General features: G+C 37.0%; 1 protein-coding gene across 7 annotated transcripts in view; it reads left to right on the plus strand.

Moving 5' to 3' along the window:
- Positions 1 to 23,424, plus strand: part of WASHC4 (WASH complex subunit 4) — a 40,511-nt gene that overhangs the window by 2,998 nt on the left and 14,089 nt on the right. For all 7 annotated transcript variants that reach the window (XR_005954295.1, XM_041426856.1, XM_041426862.1 and 4 more), the window contains exons 2-22: positions 1,125 to 1,264; positions 2,327 to 2,380; positions 2,493 to 2,558; positions 2,727 to 2,772; positions 5,045 to 5,112; positions 7,342 to 7,424; positions 8,398 to 8,440; positions 8,954 to 9,057; positions 9,831 to 9,951; positions 11,386 to 11,509; positions 11,604 to 11,731; positions 12,376 to 12,536; positions 14,723 to 14,849; positions 16,165 to 16,290; positions 17,612 to 17,719; positions 18,975 to 19,121; positions 19,227 to 19,306; positions 20,176 to 20,281; positions 21,013 to 21,129; positions 22,163 to 22,331; positions 22,460 to 22,614. Coding sequence is in view for 6 of the 7 variants with exons in the window: in XM_041426856.1 (XP_041282790.1) it covers positions 1,125 to 1,264; positions 2,327 to 2,380; positions 2,493 to 2,558; positions 2,727 to 2,772; positions 5,045 to 5,112; positions 7,342 to 7,424; positions 8,398 to 8,440; positions 8,954 to 9,057; positions 9,831 to 9,951; positions 11,386 to 11,509; positions 11,604 to 11,731; positions 12,376 to 12,536; positions 14,723 to 14,849; positions 16,165 to 16,290; positions 17,612 to 17,719; positions 18,975 to 19,121; positions 19,227 to 19,306; positions 20,176 to 20,281; positions 21,013 to 21,129; positions 22,163 to 22,331; positions 22,460 to 22,614 (2,273 nt within the window). In the remaining variant the exon portion in view is untranslated. The remainder of the gene's footprint in view (positions 1 to 1,124; positions 1,265 to 2,326; positions 2,381 to 2,492; positions 2,559 to 2,726; positions 2,773 to 5,044; positions 5,113 to 7,341; positions 7,425 to 8,397; positions 8,441 to 8,953; positions 9,058 to 9,830; positions 9,952 to 11,385; positions 11,510 to 11,603; positions 11,732 to 12,375; positions 12,537 to 14,722; positions 14,850 to 16,164; positions 16,291 to 17,611; positions 17,720 to 18,974; positions 19,122 to 19,226; positions 19,307 to 20,175; positions 20,282 to 21,012; positions 21,130 to 22,162; positions 22,332 to 22,459; positions 22,615 to 23,424) is intronic.

The raw sequence follows: 23,424 nt of genomic DNA on the forward strand, positions 1-23,424 counted from the left end.
GTTCGGTTGTCCAGCTGACCTTCATTCTCGAACTTTTTTTTAGATAATCCTATTTCCAACAAATAGCAGAAGATCACAAGCTGTTAGATTTCTTATCTAATTATGGGAATGACACTTTTCTTTATGTGAAAAAGGACTATACTTCCTGAGTGTAGGAGCCTTGAACTGTAATCATTTACTCCGTGGTTCAGACTCTAATTATGGGAATGACACTTTAGTCTTTACGTGAAAAAGGACTGTACTTCTTGAGTGTAGGAGCCTTGAACTGTAATCATTTACTCTGTGGTTCAGATTGTGCAGCTAAGTGAATGAGTATAATTTGAGGAGGAGTGGGGAGCATCTTAATATGAGAAATAAAAAAGATCAGGATAGAGAGCATGAAACTCTTTTTCACCAATTGTCTTTAGATTTACTTTGCTACTTAATACCACTGTGGTTTGTGTTTGACCAGCTGAATGTTAGCCTTTGAACCTACTTGTCCCTTTGAACCTACTTGTCCCTGACACTAACAGGACAGCTGTGCATTTCAATGCCCAGCAGAAGAAAAATTCTGCATGAGAAGGGTGAATTTGAAAGTGGGAGGGAATGACTAAAAGCCATAAGCTTTCCATGTAATTCTCAAATAACTCACTGAGAGGTACCAGGGAGAAGTGGAAAGAGGATTGCTGGAAATTCAGCTGCTGCTCAGGCTGAAATTATTAGACCCATTGCCTCAAAGTTCTTATATAAATGCATTTGTACTGGTTCAGCTGGTGGGTAGGGTCACCTGCTGTGCTACAGTTTCCACAGTAATTTCTTTGCTCAGCACCTTATGTGATTGTTAAGGTCTTACTTTAACATTACATGTACCTTGGAAAAAAAAATTTCTGCATACTGCTTAGATGTTTGAAACTCTTCAAGTAGTATTTGCATTTCTTTTAAACCAACACTAAGTTTTAGGATTGCTTTTAAACAAATAAGAACTTTGTATGAAATCTGCATTTTATTAAAGAAAAATGCCACAGCAAAATGAGGAATACAGGGCTAAAGCTAAATAGCAAGATATTAAATGTTTTAATAACATTTTTTGATATTGCAATTTATTGAATTATTTTTAAAACTGTACTAATGTTATCAATTCTCAGAAATTCATGCTGAAGTGCAGTTGAAGAATTATGGAAAATTCCTTGAGGAATATACATCTCAGCTGAAGAGAATTGAAGATGCTTTGGATGACTCTGTTGGAGATGTTTGGGACTTCAGTCTGGATCCTATTGCTTTAAAGGTCTTCATATTTTTAATATACTCTGTTACTTTCCTAATTTGTCCTTTCCTTCAAAACCTCCAAAGTAAAAGCTTGTTACATTTGTGCTCTTAAAATTTTGACTTGTGTGTTTGAGAAAACTATCCAATACTATTTTAATTATCAAGTAATTAATAAATTGGTGCATATCATATGAGAAGAAGCTTTCACATTATTATTTTCTAGTCTTATGGATACTAGCTAAGTTGAATGAATTTCTAATTTTTCATGTGCTGGGAAGGCTGGTTGCAGCAGACTTCTCCCCTGTGACTGTTAGTGTTTTTCTCTGGGGTTCCAGGAGTGCTCACTAATAGTTGTAAAACTGCACAGTGAACTTTGTGTGTATTTGTAGGTTGTGTTTTGACCTAATGGCCTTGGTACAGTATTGGCTGTTTTCTTGGTCACAAATTCTCTGTCCTCTGTGGAGCATTAGCTTTTCCTTTTCACTGAATTTGCAGAAATAAATTAAAAGCGCTTTTGTTGCCGTGTGAAACTTGTCTGTGCTGAAGATGCACTCCCAAGCAATCATCTATGTGAATAATTTGGATAAAATATGTGTAGGGCCACCACAGTACTGCATGTTTATAGACTAGTTAAAATCAGGCTGACTTAAGTACAAATTGTCATTGCCTGCATACAGATGTATTTTCTGCTTCCTGTTTCTGGCATTTGGAATTATTAATTCATGTTTTAGTTTTCCTGAGCTTTTTTTCTCCTACATATGCCATAATGATCATGCTTTTGCTTTACAAGTTTTGTAAGTAAATTGTTGCAAATGCTATGTAATATACCTGGTTATTTGTCTGTCTGCCTAAAGTGAAAGGAAAGGTATTTCCATGTGAACGTGAAGGGTTCCTGCAGTGCAGGCTGCCAGTAATGTGCAATTGTGGCTCTCTTACTACTGACCCTATTTCAGATTAAACTGGCGGAATACTTGTCTAGTTGGATGAATGTATTTTTGAGTAATGTTTTCTAAAGTTGCTGATTTGTTGTTTCTGTTTGGTTGTTTTGTGGTTTTTTGTTTGCTTTTTATTTTAATTTTAGCTTTTGCCATATGAACAGTCCTCCCTACTGGAGCTCATAAAGACAGAAAACAAGGTAAGCACTTTATGCTTAAAGGAAAAAAAAAAGTTATTCAACCTCAGTCCAAGCCCTCTAAATGTGAACTTGTTTGTAATGGGTGTGATTTTTTTCCTCACTTTGTGTCTAGGTTCTAAACAAAGTTATAACAGTGTATGCTGCTCTTTGCTGTGAAATCAAGAAGTTAAAATATGAGGTAAATTCAGCTGACTTTTATTATTGTATATGAAAAGGTTTGCAGTTTGGCATGCTGATATATACATTTAATTTTGTCAATAAAGAAACAAGACATGTCTAAATAATTTTGTAGCTTGATTACATATATCCTGTTTATTAAAAAACAAATTTCTGCTTTTGTTGTTAGGCGGAAACTAAATTTTATAATGGCCTCTTGTTTTATGGAGAAGGAGGTAAGCAGCTCCTTTTACTGTAAAAGTATGAGTTTTGTATTATTGCTTCAGGTTACATTAAATGCTACAATAACTGTAATTTTATTTTATGGATACATGCTTTCTCTGTGATGCACACCAAATAGAGAACTTTGAGGGTATAGGGATATATGTTAGTGTCTTGTGGCTGTCCTGAGTTAGCTAAAGATTTATCTTAAGATTTATCAGGTTTATCTGTAAAGCCCTGCAGTAAGTATTGTTGCATGAACAGGAAATTTTGTTGCAGCCTTATTTACACGGGAAGTAGGGAGTGTGAGCTCCCTACATGCAGCTTGTCCGCTGTAGCAGCTATTTTGCAAGGTATAGCACTGAAAACATGTTTTTCACGTGTAAACTCATCCTAAACCATCTTATTTCCTTTTGGAACTACATTTGACATCGGTTGTAGTAAAACAATAAATCTGTGATTTAACTGTAGTAAAACAGTGAAACCATTAATAAATAACTTGGCCCAAATCCTGCCCTCTTCACTTACGCAATTGGTATTCCAAGATAAGTTGGAGTGTGTTGGTATCGCCTCCCCTTGCAGTGCAGGTAACTCACACTACTCTTTAGACCATGGCATAAGATAGGAGGGGCCCAAGTCATTGTCAGTCAGCTCACAAATCGTGAGACACTGCTTCAGGTGACAGCTTTTTGCCTTGAAGTTAAACTGGTGACTCCTGAATGACTGGCCTTAAGCTTCACCTCAAGGGATACTAGTGTGGGAATAAGCACAGGTCTTTGTCACAAGACAAACATCAGAGAATGCGAAAACTTTGAGCTGAGGACTGTTTATCACACTTTTAAGTGCTATATAAGATAACTGTTGTGCTTAAGGAGCATGGAAACGTGGGGGATTTGTTACCTTGTTATGTGGGAGGTTTTTTTTGGGGGGTGTGTGTTTGGGTTTTTTTTTTTCCTTTTTTTCTTAGCAGACTTGCATGTCTTATCAGGTATGGTTTTAAATATTTTAAAGTCATATGCTGCCAAAATGATACTGGGAGATCCCTCAGAATTTTCCATGTCTCTAGTGTGAAAAAGCCAGAGTATAGCAGATTATTATATTACAGCAGCAGTTTGTTCCTGATGGGTGTTGTGCAGAGAATGCTTGGGAATGGCAGGAACTTAGAGGTCAGCCTTCTGAGGGTGAGGTAGGAATGCAGAAATGATGTTCTTTATTTCCATATCACTACTTGTAGCATTTTTTCTGATAACAGCAAACTTGCTTTCTTTAAACAACTGGCAAAGTTACTGGCTCAAGGATGATTGAAATTTAAACAAATACTATGGTGGCTTTTTCCATCTATATAAAGGAAACTTCTTTACCCATCTTGTCATTGCAGTGGCTAGGACTAGTCTAGGAACTTCAGGTGGTTGGGTAGGGTTTTTTGGAACATACACTGAAGAGATTAAAGGTTGCATAAAATGTGTAAATGGGAAGCAAAGCGATGTTTAGTATCCTGTCCCAGAGTTCCATGTTAGAGAAAAATGGAGACTCCTTTAATCTCTGACAGCTGTAAAAGAATATATTTTATGTAGCAAGAAGACCTGCATTTCTTAGGCAGGTAAACTTGTAATTTCAAGTGAGCTTTTCTTGCTTAGAGTGACCCAGAAGAAAAATCTCAAGTCTAGAGCATCCATCTGTTGTCACATTAAAAAGACAGTATTTTGTCAGGTGATGTTCAAACCGCTCCAGATGACTGAAACACTTTGGCATGGCTGATGTAATTATTGTATTTCTGTGTTCTGTGTCATACAGATAATGCTGTGAAGCTATGGTGGTAAGCCTGTTCTTTTGTGCAGAAGGATATGTAGGAAAAAGAAAATTAATTATTTCTGGTTAATCGTGTAGTATATTCTCTCTGTAAAAAAACATCTGGATGTTTCTTGCAAGATAAATACATAGTGTTTTCATGCAAATTTCTTAAAAGTAGAAACATTTATATGAAGTTGCATAGTACATATGCCCTTAAAGAACTATGGGGTTTATTCTTTTTCTTTCAGATGAAGGAGACTTTTCCCAGCTTTGTATCTAATTGATAAACCATGTAATTTTTAATGAGAAAGAAACTCCAAAAATAAGTCTACCTTAGGAAAGCAGAATTAGGAGGTTTTGAGGCTCCATCAATACACTTGTAATAGTGCACTCTACTAGTATGACTAATAAATGTCTTGAAGGACAAGATTCAATGTTAGTTTAACAGGTACAACACAGGCTTTAGAAAGTGTTGACAAATGTTTCTCTTTTAAGCCACAGATTCCAGCATGGTGGAGGGAGATTGCCAAATACAGATGGGAAGATTTGTTTCTTTCTTGCAGGTAGAGTATGTTTTGATTGTTTGACAAGAATTATAATCTTAATTTTACTTGCAAAATGGATTTAACAGTCTGCCATATCCTGTTTGCATTTTGCTGAAAGGCATAGCAGCCATTTAATATGTTACTGTGTTTTGCCTGCAAACCAGTTGTTGTATCACACATTGTTTGGGGATTTTTTTATACTTTTCTCTGGAAATCTAATGAGAGAAGGAATTAGAAATGGCTTTAAAATATTTCAGTAGGAGAACATAAATTGAGGTTGCTTTCATCTGTAGTTAAAGTGAGCTGTTTGTATGAGTTTGGTTAGCAAGTTCTGGTGTTCATTGAACATTGGAAATGGGTTAATTGTTTTATATGTTTGGGGGTTTTTTAGCTGGTAGAAGAAAACAATATCAAAGTATCTGCCTGAAAAAAATTGCTTGTGTTTCTTTCAAACATTTTTGGAAGAGCACTCCTTTGCATGAAAACAGGATCTGTTTTTATTCTGAGGATTTCCTGTACTCTTGGGTTTCAGTCTATTGTGGAGTTTTTTGTCCTTAATATAACTTAAGCAACTGTCCCATTCCCAAAAACATTTTTATTTTTTTTTTAATGCAATATTGCTTGTAAGGAGTAGCTGTGATGAAGTAGAGAATATAGAGGAGGCTTCCAGAATGTTTAAACAAATTCTGGTTTTACAGGAGTTAAAATTTATGTTCTGATTCTGCAGCATGGCACTAATCATTGTCATACAAGACAAATGCCGTGTAGGAAGTAATTTCTCAGCTTCCTTTACCATGCTGAAGTGCGGTGAATTGTTAGGATCGTTTGGGTTTTCTTTCTCATTTTCCAACCTCTTTGTCTTATCAGCTTTGTAGGTTTCATCCTTCATTCTCTGTTTTGCTTATGAAGTTTGTTCTTTTCCAGCAGCTGGATTCTCCTAAATCCATTCAGTATTCTACATCCCTAGATTAGGAAATGCTGTTCTGGTCAGTGTTATAAGCATATCCGCAGGGGTGGTGTGAAAAGTTGCTTTCATAGAGCTAATGACCATGTATTGGTTTCTTGGCTCTTTTGGGCTTTCTGGATTAGCTAGATGCAGTAGCCTCAAATTTGCTAGGTCAAAAAGGTTTTTTAAAGCATTATCAAAATAATACTCTGAAATATTAGTTTAAAAATGACAATCTTGTCTGTATTATGTAGCTGCTAATATGCATGTGCTGTTGAATTGGACTTCTTTCCGGAAATTTTAAAATGGCAGCTGGTGCTGCCTCCCCAGGAAACATGATCTCATCTGTCTATTAATCCATTCTTCTGGAATCTGTTGGCTTATTTCAGCTGCGTTTGTTAGAGCAGTACAATTTTAAGAAGTAATGGTTTGTGAAAACTGGTGACTAATAGAAGGCAGAAGCCCAAATAGGATCTATTTTTGATGGAGAGGAAGACAGAATTCAGCTGTTAACCAGTCTCCTGGCTGGCTGACTGTGCAGCCAGTGTGGACTGTCTGCTATAAAGCCATCTGTGTGCAGCCTGGCTAGACTCACCACACACTGACATTTCCCTGATGGGATTTGTAAGGTAAATTAATGAGCAGATGTTACTGCAGTTAAGGGAAACTCAAATTAATTTATCCTGTTGTTCAAGGAATGCTGTGTTAAAATCCATTATAGAAATTAAGATACCTCTTTATATGGTCAGAGTTGACATGTTCTTACTCATTTTGTGTTACGTAACCAAGGCCAAATTCTGCCTTCGTCAGGCAAACCTTTCAAAGACATTGATTTTCTTTGTTTTAAAGCAGTATTCTGTGGCTTATCACTCCTACAGTAAGAGCTTCTGTGGTAATTTCCAATTTGAATTTGGCTATTACCAGCATCCAGAGTGTGACTCTTGAATCTAATGGGGAAAAAGCACAGCCTCTGCTGGATTTTGTCCTTGAAGGTACTTGGGCTCTGTTGTCAAGTCACTTCTTGCTGTCTTTCATAAATTGAACCAATACTATAAATGGTCAGCATTGTAATGGAAGCTTGTGTTTGGTAGTTTCTTAGCTTAGTCCCAGATCCTTTTTCAGAGCTGTTAGTAGGATGTTTTCCATCCTGCTGTAGATCTGTCCACTGACTTGGGTTAGGTATATAGTTGGAACTTTGGCTGCATATTCTGTAGTTTATGTTCAGTTTCTTTGGTGTAATGACAACTTGTCTATGAGGAGGATCTATATATTTATATGCATTTTGTTTTCTTGTATTTCAGGAGCTGTCTTGCTTTGTTACCCGATGTTATGAAGTGGTGGTGAATGTAGTGCATCAGCTGGCTGTTCTGTATACCAGCAACAAGTAATTATTCCCTAAAATGCTGTATTGTTACTATGTAGAGTTAAATGTATAAAACATGAATGTTCTATTTGAGGAAATGGTCATTTTTGGAATATTGTTGTCTAGAGAGAGTGCTTTGGTGTGCAAGTTTGAGCTTCATAAATGGTTGTGGAAATGGTTTTGTTTTGTTTTCAGAAAAAATAGTGCTTGTATATAATGAGATGCAAGGATGTTAGTGTTTGTCATTTTTAGTCTTTATGTTTGAGAAATATTGCTGATTTTTCATCCTTGCTCTGTTTGAGACACTCCTCCTGTTTCTTGATACATAGTTTAAAAATCAAGTAATTTCTACTGTCTAGTTTGAAAATGTAAATCTTGGCATGTATTCTTCACAGAGCAGCCATGGTTTTAACATCTGAAGTTTAGCTTGGTAGGGGCTGTTTGGTTTATCTCCTTTGAAAACTGTGAGGAAGGTTTAGTTCTGAACAGGATTGTTGGAGTTAGCTTTGAATACCTCTGCAGGACTCTCAATTGCTTCCCCATCCCTCAATAGGATAGCACCATCTTCTCAGTTTTATTTGTTGCTTTTATTTTTGGCTTATGCCACACCACAAGGCAGACTTCCTGTGTGGTGCTGGATGTGTAGCTTGGACATGGCTTGAGTAAATACAAAGTGATTTTATTCTCTGGGTGTGTCAAGGCTATTTGCATAACTGAAGTGGGAATTGCTGACGCACTTGGGCACTGAATACACTTGGTGGTTTCAACCAGTCACATGCTGTATCTTTAAAAATACAGTTTTAAATTTGATCAGAGTATACAGATTTCACACAGTATGTACTTTTCATCAGGTTTTGATGTTCTTTTGTTTCCTGAAGTTACTATGTTAACAAAGAAAAATGTTCCCAGAAGACCGAGAACACAGATACAGAACTGATAAATATGATCTGTTCTAAGGATGAAAAAGGCATTAAAATATTGATTTTATTTACAGGAATGCACCTAAAATTATAGAGACATCTGGAGTTCATTTTCAGGTGGGAATGATTTGGAACTCTTTTGCTTATGTGAATATATATAGGTCTTGATGATTAATCCTGAGAAAACCAGCATGAAAGTGACTATAGAGAACAACTTTCAATTTAAAGGTTTTATTTTATTTATCAGCTTTTTCTGACCTTTATATGGGAAGGCCTGGTGTCTCCATGTCAGTCATATTCTAAATTTCCTAGCAGCTAAGTGTTTGCATGCTCCCTTATTGCAATGTGTGCCTCGGCATATAGACTATTTTAAAAATTGTGTCTTCAGTGTCAAGATAGATCAAGGAATTTAGTTTGTGTGCAGACATCCCTTTAATATTTCTTGTGTCACTACAAATAAAATCTTTAAGCTGCTAAACCACAAACTCTCCTGTTTAACTCTCTAGCTGATATCTTGTTGGCTGAAAATGTGTTGAAAGGAACTGAAATTTTATGTGCCTCATATGACTGCAATAAACTTTCTATTAATTACAGTCCTTTTCTCTCTTTTTTTTTTCCCTTCACATACAGGCAATGTATGAGCATCTAGGAGAGTTGCTCACAATCTTGATCACTCTGGATGAAATAATTGACAATCATGCCACGCTGAAAGATCACTGGACTATGTACAAGAGGTGTGTCTCTGATGTGAAAAATACTCCCACAAACTAAGACATAAAAGCATATGCATCTGTGTTCCAAGAAAGTCAGTGTGAGAACATGGATTTTGGTAGTCTCTCCAGAAATTTCAGTGAAGAGCAGGGCTAAGCACCCACAGTGTCCTTCTAAGGGCACCAGTAAATATTTTGTGTGTTTGAGTATGAATGTTGCATTTTCAGTGTGGGGTAAGCATCTTGGCAAACAATGTAGTAGTTGGTGGGATTTAAAGAATATTCAGTAAGAAATTTAGTTGTGTAAAGAACTGAGCTAAGACTATGCCTCTTCATATTGATCATGGGAATGGGCATACAGCTTGAAGAAGGGGTGGTACCTTAAGTAAAAGCTGAAGATTCAACAATTCTAAAGGTAGCTGAATTAGTGGAATATTAACTCTGTCCTTGAAAACCCAAATAAATGGAAGTTACTCAAATGCAAATTGTTTATACAGACCTAGTGTTATTTTGTGGGGTTTTTTTTGATTGTTGGTTTGGTTTGGGTTGTTTTTTTTGTTTTGTTTTGTTTTTTTGGGGTTTTTTTGGTTGGTTGGTTTTTCTGTTTGTTGGTTAGGTTTTTGTGTAGGTTTTTTTGTGTTGTTGTTGTTCGTTTGTTTGTTTTTTATTTTGGGGGTTGCTGCTAAGGGCAGGAGGGGGAAATCAAAACATCTTAACAAAATAGTGCAGGATATGATAAAACTGTGACTATGTTTTAAGTGTTTTGTATGTGTGTGTTCTACACCTACCCCTTACAGGCTGCTAAAATCTGTCCATCACAACCCTTCCAAGTTTGGGATTCAAGAAGATAAACTAAAGCCATTTGAAAAACTGCTGTTAAAACTGGAATGCCAGTTACTTGATGGAATGATATTTCAGGTAATGAACTTAATGCTCCCCAGTATGATAGAGGAAGCTTACATGAAAGCAACACTCTTTTCAGAATGGTTGGTTTGTTTGTTTGTATTTTACTTTTGTTACGGTTACAGTCATGTGTGAATTTGGCTCTTGCATCTGTGCCTGGGAGAAAAAAGGCTCTGTTGTAAGATCCTGTCTTGCTCTTCTCATGTGCTTGAACTGTGCCAAGCTTTGAATAGTAGCAGTAAATGCTGACTGTTTTGCTGAACTAGAGAAACACAGACAGCTTGGCATTAGAACTGTGTATTATCAGAATTCTGCTTTTGTGCACATAATAGTAAGCAGGTTTACCTAGCATAGGTCTTTATTTTAGCTGCAAATTAATTAGTTTCCTCAATAATCTTTAAAATACGTTGAGTGTGATCTGTCATTCCTTGCATACAAGACAGGTTGCTGTCATTAGAGGCCCCTGAATCATGCAGGGGCACAGGTGGATGAGAAGGATTTTGTTACATTTTCTGTACAGTTAAATTTAATTAAGTTCATACAAGAAGCCATTTCTTTAGAAAAGTGTGTATTACAGATATTGAAATGTTTTGGTGTAGTGGGCAGATGATAATGTTGTTGAACCTGTTCAAAGTAGGGTCAGTTGCTCGGGTCGTGCCATTACATCTTAAATGGTATTAAGGAAAAAGTGCTTGTTCTGTAAAAGCCTTCAAAAGGAAATTGTAGGTAAATAATTAATCACACTTTGGCTTATTCTTTCAAAGGACATTGCTATCAGCTATCCATTTTTCATGTTGTATTTCCTTAATGCTGTATAAGTACAAAGACTTTGTTGTAGGTTTGAGACATCAATAGGATTTGACCGGAATTTATTCCGGAAGTTTCCCCTCCTGTCCTGCAAAAAAAAAATCATTAAAAATATTAGATGCAGTTCTGATAAAGACTTTTCTAATCTCTTCAGAAAGTATGGAATATGTCTCTATTTTTTGACTGTCATGGGGTTTTGGGACCTTTTTTGAACTGCCAGCAGTAATGTGTGGTTTTATGCTGCAAGGTCATGAGCCACATCCTACAAGTGACTTGTACAATAATATTGATTAAAGGACAATTAGTAACATGTTATAATGTGATAATACAAATACGCATCTAGTTTCTTAGAACTAGCTCATCAAATGGCTTCTTTAAAAATGCTCCTTAAAGGAAATGGGAAAATAAATAAAATGGAGGTTGGAATGTCAATTGTAGAAGTGTTTTAATATTTTCTGGTTTTATACTTAAAAATGTAATCATAGCTAAGAACATGTATATCATAGAAGGTTAAGGCCTCCTTTAGGTTAGTCTTAAATCAATGTGCTCTTCCAGTATTCTCTTGAAAACCAGTACTCTTTCGAGGTCCAAAACTCATAGCGTTATCTTAATATATTGATATTTTCCCCCCTTTTTATTAAGGCCTGTATAGAGCAACAGTTTGATTCTTTAAATGGTGGAGTGTCTGTATCAAAGAACAGCACATTTGCTGAAGAATTCGCTCATACTCTTCGTACATCTTTCTCAAATGTCGAAGCCAAACTTGGTAAGGCAAGCTCATGCTTTTCCTGCCAGCTTCACTGTTTCTCAAATTGTTTATATTGTTTGGGAGTAAAATTCACAAGGGTGTATTTTTTCAGGTGAACCTTCAGAAATTGACCAGAGAGATAAATATGTGGGCATCTGTGGCCTCTTTGTACTGCATTTTCAGATTTTTCGGACTGTAGACAAGAAATTTTATAAGTCATTGTTGGATGTCTGTAAGAAGGTAAGTGCTTTATTCTTTTGTCTTTCAGTAATGAAGTAGGTAATTTCCTGAGTTGCATAGTGTAGCACAGACTTGGGAAAAGAAAGGACACAAAAAACATCTGAAATCAGAGTTAAGAATTTTCTTCTACTTATAACTCCTCCCTGCCATTTTCTTTTAAAGATGGTCTAAAATTTGTGCACTCACATCGCAGCAAGGTAAAATAAACTTAATCAACTTGCCATTTTTATTAAAATCTTTATTCTCGAGATTAATATGGCACTGAAGACAAAAATCTCTTTGAGTTACAAATACTCTGGTGCTGAATAAATGCTGTGAGTTTTGACTGTGACTAGAAACATTTATTTTGAAGACTTCTAAGTGCAGAGTTGACTGGGATGTGTTCATATTGAATGGCATGAAGAAATTATTAAATTCTCTGATATTGCTTAGAATCACTGAAAGTGGTTATAATTTTGCCCATGGTGTCCTTAGTGGTGAACATCTAGGGAAACTTTTAACATCAATGCAATACTCTGTAGAAAACAGTTACACAGAAATAAACTGAACTGTGTTAATTGCATTTATTGCTACTTGGTAGTATTTCCTCCTCTTTTTTTTTTTTTTTTTTTTTTTTTTTTTTTTTTTTTTTTTTGTCTTCCCAGGTACCAGCCATTACATTAACAGCTAACATTATCTGGTTTGCTGACAATTTTCTGATTCAGAAGATTCCAGCTGCTGCCAAACTACTGGACAAGAAAAGTATTCATACAGTTAAAACACAAAGGGAGAATTTTCTACAGCAGAGGGCACAGTCACTTACCAAGTATGCATCCTAATACTGCCTCATGATGCTATTTGGCAAATAGTTTTGAAGCACGTGGGCTTTTTCGTTCAGTGTAGTAGCATGTTCTGTGGTGTCTCTCAGTGGTGGTAGTCACTTGTTCCACTTCACTGCAGCATTGTATGTGTGTTAGTGTTGTTGCAAAAATTTTGGTCAAAACTAAGCTGCTTTTCATGTCATGCTTTCAGAAAAATATGTATTATTACACCAAAATAGCAGTGCTCCTGGCAGTTCTAAATATTTGTTTCAGTTACTTCTGTTTCCATATTTTCAAATTCCCTTTTGTTTTTTAAACTAGTGTCTAATAACCTGGGCTGCTTTGTTTTCTATTAGGGCTCTCTGATTTCTGTGTGTTTATGGAAGTAAGTTGCTAGTGGGCTGATAGTGGAGCTTTCCTCTCCTTGGTGATGGTACTTTCTTTGCAAGGTTTTCTTTCTTTGTGACTTTTTTATTGCTTGTTTAATGGTCTTTGAAATTATCTGTATTTGAAGAAAGCCTCCTTTGTTTTGTGTTCTGCATGTAGTGTGCAGCTCACTTCTTTATCTTCTAAAATATGCTTAAAGATGAGATGGAATATTTTTAGCTGTTAGTCTTAAGAACAAGTGTCCTCCATAAGAAGATAACAGGGCTAAGGTTTGTATGTTTCAGAACAAAACAAGAAAGTGGAAACTGGGGTCTGTGGAATGGCAAAAAAACTTAGGTTTTGCATGTTGTCTTCCAACCCGATAAGCAAGCTGGCAGAACTGAGATGGAGGGGAGGAGGGAAGGGGGAAAAAGCAGCTCTGTGCCCGATTCTCTGACAGATTATTTTCACTTCTGCCCTGTTTTCTTTTTCAATCCACTTTTTCCTGGCCTTTAATTCCTAGGTAGGGCATAATTGCGCTGCTGCTTTGCTTCTGGTCTTAGGCAGTGGTACAAGTCTTAAGATTAAGAAAAAGTTCAGAAAAACATCTTGCTATTCACATACATTTCATAGAAACATAGAATCATTTAACTTGGAGAAGGCCTGAAGGATCACCAGTTATAACTCCGTAAAGTTCACCATTAACCATGTCCCCGGGGCCCACATCTGCCCATCTTTTAAATACCTCCAGCAGTGGTGACCCAGCCCCTTCTCTGGACAGCCTGCTCCAGTGCTTGGCAGCCAGTTTGGTGAGGAAATTTTCCTAATCTTCAGTCTGAGTCTCCTCTTGTGCAACTTGAGGCTGTTTTCTCTTGGCCTGTCACTTGTTACTTGGGAGAAGAGACCAGACCCTACCTCACAAAAATCTGCTTTCAGGGAGTTGTGTTGGGCAGTGAGGTCTCCCTGGGCCTCCTTTTCTCCCTCAGCTCCCTTGCAGGCCTTATGCTCCTTCCCCAGTTTTGTTGCCCTACTTTGTACGCACAAATTTGAGGATATTTTAATAAAATCAGGTTTTGCATCTGCTGATTTGAATTGTGCAAATAACTTTTTATGCTTGTTTACAAATCCTTGCACTGCCTTTAATAATTGGACTTCTCCCTAAATATGAGGACTCTTTTTAAAAGTGTAATTTTTGGTAACATCATCAATGACCTAAAAACTTTCCTGCTACAGCTGCTGGAAAAAGCTGTATTACAGTGTCACATTTCTCTATTTAACTCTACTTAACCATTTATTAAAACTAGTGTCATTCACACAGATAAACTTCTGTAGAATTATGTAATTATGTTACATAAGAACAGTCCAGTCTGGCATTGGTGTAATGACAAGTTATATTTGTTTGTGTGTGTTAGTGTGTATGTGTGTGTGTGTGTAAGCAACAAAAATTCAAGCTGGGATGAAAAAAAGTAGCACCAGTGTTGGACTTTTCCATCTAGTGTTTAAAAGCATTTTCTTACAGTTCTATGTAGCCTTTTAATTTAAGGAGGTGTGGTATATGCACTACTAAGAGGGCCATGTGTTCTCTTGAAAAGTAGATGATTTTTGACTCATTATACAGACATAATTGGCAAACTAACTAATCCTTACCTGCAGAGAATTAAAATGTAAATCAGTATAGGGTTCTGATACTTTTGGAAAGGTGAGTTATTTCAGGGACTGAAGGTTTAAAATATTTGCCTTGCAAGGGAAAGATTTGGAAAGAAATAAGAAAATCTTCACAATCCTCTTACTTGAAGTGAGTAACATTCTCTGTTTCCTTCCACAGAGATATGCAGTCATATTATGTTTTTGTGAGTTCGTGGATGACAAAAATGGAATCCATCTTGTCCAAGGAGCAGCGCACAACAAAGTTTTCTGAAGATCTTTCTAACCGCTGCAATGTCTTCATCCAGGTGTGCAATCTTTTAGTGTGGTGATGCAGCAAACTGATGTTTTGGTGCAAATTGTTGAACATAAAAAGAAATCACAGGAGTTCTGTGATCACTGGTGTGTAATTTCACAGTTTTGGAATTCTTATGAAGCTTTTAATGCCCAGTACTCTTCCAAGAAAATCTTTTAAAGTTCTTTTGATAAAGAATGTGTGGAAAGGGAACTATTCAGTGGCTAGAATTTTGGATTTTTCTCTTGACATGGGAAATCAAGAAAGCTTAATCTTCTCTGTAGTAAAGGTTTTGGGTTTCTTTCCTTTTGAGTCATGAGGTACTTATAGTGGACTCAACCAGTGTGTATTTAGTTTTATATAGGACAGTACATACTCCCAGTAAAGATTTTGTGTTGTTTCTTAGTGATGGTACTTCGTCAGAATCTTCCTATGTTCCAAGACAGATGGGTTTTTTTTTGCCTACAAACAGCATGCAGTCTTATATAAGATGCATCTTATTTCTGAGTTTATTTTTTGCTAGTTTTCATAAGTATCTATCTACCTGGCAGAAATTTGATGAGAATAGGTCTGTGAAAAAAGCATGAACCTGAGTCTCCTTTAGCTAAAAATAGGCATATACTAGGATCTGTGTTTTTTACATTTGAATTAGTTGCAGTAGATTTAATTCAGTATGGAGCAATTTTTTCAGTTTCCTGCACCACTTACTGTATTTTCCTAGTTTCTTTTTCCTTTTTTTTTTTTTGTTACTACTTTTTCTTTGAAGTAAGTTTAATAATTGTTAGCCATGTTGTATATAATCAACATTGTGTTTAAAAGCTTAAAGCTTAGCATATATTGATGTAGAAATGATTAGTATCTTTATTGTGGGATGAACATCTCTATTTAGAAAATGTGAAACTGTCTAAATACTGTCAGTGTATTTGTTCCACAGAATTTGGAAGTTTTAGATAGTTTTTTGTGATGGGATATTTCTTGGGGAGATAGAAATTGTTTGATGGGTTGGTTTACAGTAGACTGAAACTATTAGACCTTTGAGGCTCTGTGATTATTTGACTCACTAACCTGTATTTAATTTGAAAGGCTTTAGAAGAGGTTAATCAGATGATCTAATGAGTCATAGGCAGTTTCATGGTGTCTGCTAATGAAAGGATCTCATTCAGCTTTGGGATCCCAGGCTTGCTTAGTGGAGTGATAGGCTCTCTGTTGTGCAGGGGCAAAGATCAGCTGTCTGTCATGTATGGAACAGAACACAGAACACTTACTTTATTGACATGTGGAAATACTGATTTTTAATTTTTCTTCCCCTTGTATTCATTTCATTTTAGGGTTTTCTTTATGCATACAGTCTTAGCACCATCATTAAAATGACAATGAATCTTTACTTGTCAATGCAAAAACCTATGACCAAAACCTCAGTAAAAGCCTTGTGCAGACTTGTGGAGCTTCTGAAGGTAGGTCACTGGATGAAAATTATTTATTTCATGGAGGCATTACAGAGAACATTGACCAAACATCTTGTATTAAAAAAAAGAAACTGTGATGGGAAGTGTTTTTGCATGCATGGCCTCTTGTTTGAGAGTGGTTAGAGAATAGATTAGGGAGCCTAGGACTGGGTTTGTTTGTTTGGTTGGTTTTTGGTTTTTTTTTGTTTTTTTTTTTTTTTTTTTTTTTGTTTTTTTTACTCCTTCTAACTGGCTTAGTTGATGTCACAGAATGTTTGAGGTTGAAAGGGATCTCTGGAGATCATTGGTCCAACCTACCCCTGCTCAAGCAGAGACACCTAGAACACCTAGAACTGTGTCCAGATGACTTTTGAATATCTGCAAGTGTGGAGACTCCACAACCTTTCTGGGCAATCTGGCTATGACAGTGCTTGGTTACCCTCATAGCAACAAAGTGTTTCCTGATGTTCAGAGGGAAACTCCTGTGTTTCAGTTTGTGCCCATTGCCCCTTTTTCTGTCACTGGACACATCTGACAAGAGCCTGGCTCCATCTTCTTTGTGCCCTCCCTCCAGGTATTTATGTACAATGACAAGATCCCCCTCCAAGTCTTTTCTTCTCTGGCTGAGCAGTCCCAGCTCTCCCAGCCTTTCCTCACATCTGAGGTGCCCCAGTCTGTGAATCACCTTCATGACCCTTGGCTGGACTCTCTCCAGTGTGTCTGTGTCTCTCTTGTACTGAGGAGCCCAGAACTGGACCCAGGACTCCAGATTTGGCCTCGCCAGTGCTGAGCAGGGGGAAGGGTCACCTCCCTGGAGCTGCCAGCAAAGTGCTGTACAGTGGAGACAAAGCTGCTGTTGGCCTTCTTTGGGACAAGGGCACATTGCTGCCTTGCACTCAACCTGCTGTTCACCAGGACCCCCCAGGTCCTTTCCTTCCAGGCTGCTTTCCAGTTGGGTGATTCCTGGTATATACTGGTGTATGGGAGATTGTTCCTCCCCACATGTGGCAATTCACATTTCTCCTGGTAGTTTTTCCAAAAGGAAGATACTCTTTTTCAGGATAACTTCAGCAAGCAGTGGTAAACAAAACTGAAAAAAAATCCCAAACCAAAAAACAAAACTTAGATCAGTCCTAAAACTTTTTTATACTCCTGAATAGTTTTATTTTCTTGGTTTCTAAGGGTTAGTTGTAACTGCTAGTAACAGCACATTACAAAATGGAAAGAGTCTGTATTTGCAGTGTGGATAAGTCACACAGCATAAAGCCAGGTTCCTAAGGCAGCAATTTTGGTAACTGCATGAGCTAATGTGTTTTGGGATTGACTTCAGGCAATAGAGCATATGTTTTACCGAAGAAGCATGGTTGTGGCAGACTCTGTGACACACATCACTCAGCATCTGCAGTATCAGGCTCTTCACTCTATCTCTGTGGCCAAGGTATGTAATCAAAGTTCTAACAATTAGTCTCCCTAAGTATTTTTAAAAATATTGAGTTTAAATTAAAGTAGTTTTTGTATTTTTCCAACATCTGTAGTGTAATGCTCTATCATAATCCAGAGATGTATAAGCTTTCCAGTCATTCCAAGCTTTTTCCTAGAAAACTGGACAGCACAGATGGTTACCTGGTTTTTGACCAAGAATTCCCCTCTTCCTCTAAACTGCTGCATCTCTTGTTATCTTCTTCTTGTGTTCTTTTTAGATTTTATTTCTAGTGAATTTTCACAAACTGACCTTTGCTTCCATCTTTTCTGATGCACATTCATAAAGCAGTCTGTTGCAGGTCTAAGCAAACAGGCTGTTATTTAAATCTATGGCTTCTTGGCAAAATAGCACTACATGATGGCTTACAGGAGCCTACTGTGGGCATAAATTCTCTGTTTCACTGTGAGATAAAATAGTTTCTTTTGCTTGTCAAACCTTGAATTTCAGAATTCAGGTCAAAGGGAAAAATGAGACTTTAGTATGCCTGTTCTGATGTATTACTGATTGGTTGTATTATTTCATCACATTGAGTAGCAGAGTTACGAAGGATGTATGCTGTTGTTACTGGTGCAACTATGAAATTTCCTTTTTGTTTGGCTGTAATCTCAATTTATGTATCTGGCATCTCTGTGTTTTCTAGGGTAAGGAAAAAAATAGTTGTATCTATAAAAATTTATATACAGATATATATGTAGCAGGAGTAGCATGAACTGAAGAGTTTCCAAACTTCAAAGTCACTAAGAAAAATTATATATCTTCAAACACTTCATAGATATATATATATATAGATAACTTTCAAAAACTTTTCAAATTATATCTGTAATTACATTGCAATTATTTTTAAATGAATAAAAATAGGTTAAAACTTTTGCATTGAAGGATATTGAAAAGAACACTTGTGTGAGCAGTTCTTGATATTTTGATTACTTATCAGAAAATATGTAAAAAGGCAAATGTTGGTAAATAGAAGGATCCATTAGTATGACTTAACCTATGTTCATGTTGGCTGCACATATTCCAAGAGTATAGACAGGTGATATCACTGAATTGGCAGAGTAAGTGAATTTGCATTCAGTTAACTCTGTTCACAAAACATGTTTGCAGAAATACTCAATTTATGACAAGTCCACAAACTTTGGGAAGAAGTAGTGAGCTGTTGCCTTTGGGCTTAGGTAACTTTTCTCTGAATTTGTGTCTTTTTGTCATCAAGAAAAGGGTGATTTCTGATAAGAAGTACAGTGAGCAGCGCCTGGATGTCCTCTCTGCTTTGGTGCTGGCTGAGAACACCCTCAATGGGCCAAGCACGAAACAGAGGCGACTGATTGTTTCCCTTGCACTGAGCGTGGGGACACAGATGGTAAGTGCCCTCATTGTTCCAGCCCTTCCTTTGCTTGGTGGAGTGTCTTATGAAAAAATAGCAGCTTGTGATCTTGTGCTTTTTTTTTTTCCTTCATTTCTACAGAAAACATTTAAAGATGAAGAACTTATTCCCCTTCAGTTAGTTCTGAAAAAACTGGACTTGATCAGTGAACTTACGGAGAGGTAAGCGGTGACAGCGGTGTATAGGAGGTAGCATAGTCTCTTGGGGGAGCTGGATCCTCGCTGTGTGAATGGCAAAATCTGGTCTCTGCATGCTGGTGGTGATGTTTGCAAGTTTTGTAGACCAGGATGGACAGAAAGAATTCCAGAGTTAAGCCAGAAGCTTTCTTGTCTGCACAAGTCATATTTCACCTGGCTGTTGATTGTTTAGAAGTCCTGTGACTTTCTTGGATGACTTTGTTTTATGATAATCTGAAGTGCTCCCCTTAACCCAACCCCACCATTTCTCAGTTAGTACCAGTCTGTTTGGGAGACTGGGCTGCTAGTTTACATGTGAACCATGTTTTACTGCTGCTGTAGTTTCTGTGCACACTCAAGTTACATCATGCTGGCCATTTGTAAGCCAAGTGAATATCTGGGTTCCATGCAGTTTTTAGGAGAGAGACAAACACATTTAGTGGTCGACTCAGAGATACAATCTGTCTGCATTTATCTCAAGAATTCATCAGGAGGGGCCTGTTTCTCCTTTGACTTACAGGAGAAATTTAGAATATATGTTTGATCTCTAGGCTACTAATTGCATGTAATAAGAAAACAGTTATTTAGGAATTTGCTGTAATGTAAGATTTAAGTCCTTCAGAGACTGAGTTAACTTTTCCTCAAAAGCAAGTATCTTTTATTTATAAACAGGCTAAAAACGAAAAAAAAGTTTTTAATAAAGAACTTTCTTCTGATGGTCAGTGCATGTGGAACATTAAAGTAATGGTAAAACTTGGGCTTGAAATGCACTTGTCTTTAGTTTAAACACATTTGCTGTGTTAGAAGAATGGTTTCTTCCAAATCTGTGTCTAACAATTAATCTTTTATTCCAGAGTTCGAGCACAGTGCGACTGTTGTTTCTTGTACTGGCATCGAGCTGTCTTTCCAATCTATTTAGATGATGTCTATGAAAATGCAGTGGATTCTGCTAGACTACATGTAAGTAATAATGTTACAACTTACTGACTGTTGTGACAGATTCAGATGAAGAGATGATAAACCTCAGACTGAAGCTCTTAAAGGAAAAGCTCAAAAAGCAAATCCCTGACTACTACTGAGTCAGACATTTCTTCTCATTCTGGAGGATATAAAAGCCATATCTGTTCTAAATCTATCTATTAGATTTCTTTAAAAAATCTGGGATTGCTATTGTTAACTTTGTGTCTGTCTGTCTCTTTGTTTCTCTCTTCATTCCGATTTGAAATGAACACCTGCTAGGCTTGAACATTAAGAACCTTTGTTCCTCTTTGTGGTTACATATTTCTAAAGCAGATACCACTGTGTTCACTGATTCTGTGTTAGATAGTTGTCCTGTAGTTTTTTCCACCCCTCATCTCTTCTCCCCTTGTTGAAGTAATATGTACGTGCTGCAAATGTGAATCAGGCTTTGGCATGACAATCCTGATAAAAATCAAATGTCTGTTCCAGGATTGTACAGTACTGAAATGAATAAAGTGCTAATAATTTCTGATGAAATAGCTAATAATTAGGATCTTCCAGTCAGTAGCGAATAATACCTCAGATTAAGGACAGGACACTTCAGTAGGGTTTACGAAGTCAGTTTTTAATGAAAATGGGAAGACTAGTGATTCTGATTTTTGTTAGCTTTGAACACTGTTGGAAGTGCTGGTGGCATATTTGTCTGTTAATAATATGTGTTTTTTAATAAGTATATGTTTAGTGCACTACGGGACTGTGTACCTCCTATGATGCATGCAAGACACTTGGAATCGTATGAGGTGCTTCTGGAATGCTATGACAAAGAAATTATGGAAGTGCTCAATGAGGTAATTTGTTGTGGTTGGGAATTAAACACACCACTGTGCTTGAAATATCTTCAGCTCACATTAGCATCTATTGTAGCAAATCTGATATGATGTGTAAAATAGCACAGAGAGCTTCGGTGTGAGGGTTTTAATAAATAGGAAAGTGTTTGATTTGACTGACGGTTTTGACTCATGTTTAATGGTATCCATGTTGGCTGGGAACATGAAAATACTGCACTCTAAATTATGTAAATTAACAAAACCTCAGTTACAGATTTGACTGTGCAGACAGAGGAGTGCTTTTTGTTAGATTAGCTTCTGTTTGAATGAATGCCTAAAATAAATGCTACTGTTCGTAGTTTCCATGCATGGCTTTTAGTAGTGAAGGCTCTGCAAATACAGATGCCCTCTTGACTGAATTATTGTCTAGAATTATGAAGGGGGTTTGACAAAGAAAATGCAAATTTGGATTTCACGAGTCTTAGTTTTTTAACCTTTGAAATACGCTTTTTATTTGCCTAGTTCAAGACAAAACATTACATGTTATTCAGAAAATCAGACCAAATTTCTTATTGCAAGACTCTTCCTCACTGAATTTGTTCTTACTGTTTAGATAGATAGCCCTAAGCTTAGTTCCCCTTAAAATGAGAAGTGAGAATACTCACTGAGTTGTGTTAAACTCACATGTGGAAGTTTTAGGCATGTAAAAATGGCATTAGGTAGGTAAACCTTTATGTTTTCTGAGCTGTGTAGCTTTTTCTTGCTATTTGTACTAGAACAAGAAGAGAGGAAGTCAGTATCTTTCTGGTTCCCAAGTATTTATTCACTTTGACTTGTGTGACCCTACCCGAGCAAAGATTTCTTCACTAGTTTAATCAGTCTTACACATATGTGTGGAGAGAAATGTTGATTCTTCTAAGAGAGCATTGTAAGTGGACACTGAACATGACTTTTTTTTTTTTGTCTATGGTTTGTTTGTTTGTGTGTGTGTTTGGTGTTTTGGTGGGTTTTCCTTTTGTTTTGTTTTGGGTTTTTTTTTAACTTTCTTGAATAGCACTTGCTGGACAAATTGTGTAAAGAGATAGAAAAGGACCTGCGCTTATCAGTTCACACTCACCTGAAGCTGGATGACAGAAACCCCTTCAGAGTTGGCATGAAGGACCTGGCTCACTTCTTCTTTCTGAACCCAATACGATTTTTCAACCGGTTCATTGACATAAAAGGTGAGGAGTTACACGTTTGCTTGGTTCTGTTATTTTCATCTCTTATACTTTGTATATCTTTTCACTTCTTTCCACACTTTCCTAACTAAATAGGTAGCATTATTTTAGTTCATCCTTCATATTCACAGCTTATGTAACTCATTATTTGGACAAGACCTTCTACAACTTAACAACCGTAGCCCTTCACGACTGGGCCACCTACAGCGAGATGAGAAACGTGGCAACCCAGCGCTATGGTTTAAGCATGACTGAGGCTCACCTTCCCAGCCAGACTCTGGAGCAGGTACAGTGCCCACAGGGCAGGAATAGAATTTAAACCATTCCACTGTTGTAGGACTGAGTCACTGAAATGAAAGTACCCAAGAGCAGAGAACTGTTTGGGAAAAGTACCTTTAATTTCTGGTTGCATTGTGAGGCAGGATTTTTATCTGCCTTTGGAGATCACACTGATATTCGTTAATGTAATGTTGGACTTGAATTGTTCATTTTTTTAACATAATGGAATGAATTGAGTATGCAAAGTCAGAGGCAGTTTTCTTGAAAATTCAGTGTCAGCAGTTTGGCAAGCTGCCAAGACAGCTCTTACAAGTCTGGAATGACCTTTGGGTGGTGGGTCTTTTTCCATGGTTTATTGCTAGCTCTTTAGTGGATTCTGCTTAGAGAAACCATTTCACAGGCTGTGATGGAGAACTTTGGGACACCTGTGAATTAGATTCTAGGAGAGTGACTTAGAGCCCCCTAAAAGCTGCTAAACATGATGATGTTCAGAATAAGTTGTAGAGTCATCAAGTTAATGGTGAAGATATTCACTTTTACAGGGTCTACAGATTGCATAGTTCTGGAGACTTTCCTTCAGGAGTTTTAATATCTTGGATATTTTTGGCAGTTTGCTTCATTCCCTCATTTGAGTTAACACGTTGGTGAAAGCTCTTAGAAATACAGCCCCTTTTTTCCTAATGTTCATGATGGCTGCGTCTCCCGAAGTTGAAAGAGTGCATAGAACTAAGAACTTCAGCTGTATTTTTGGCACAGAAGTGCTGTAAAGCAGTTTCTGTTTCCAGCTTTGATTTTCTCCTGGCCATATTTGATCAGC

The sequence above is a fragment of the Onychostruthus taczanowskii genome, unplaced genomic scaffold (genome assembly GCF_017590055.1).
Source record: "Onychostruthus taczanowskii isolate IOZ18803 unplaced genomic scaffold, ASM1759005v1 scaffold95, whole genome shotgun sequence".
Lineage (NCBI taxonomy): Eukaryota > Metazoa > Chordata > Aves > Passeriformes > Passeridae > Onychostruthus > Onychostruthus taczanowskii.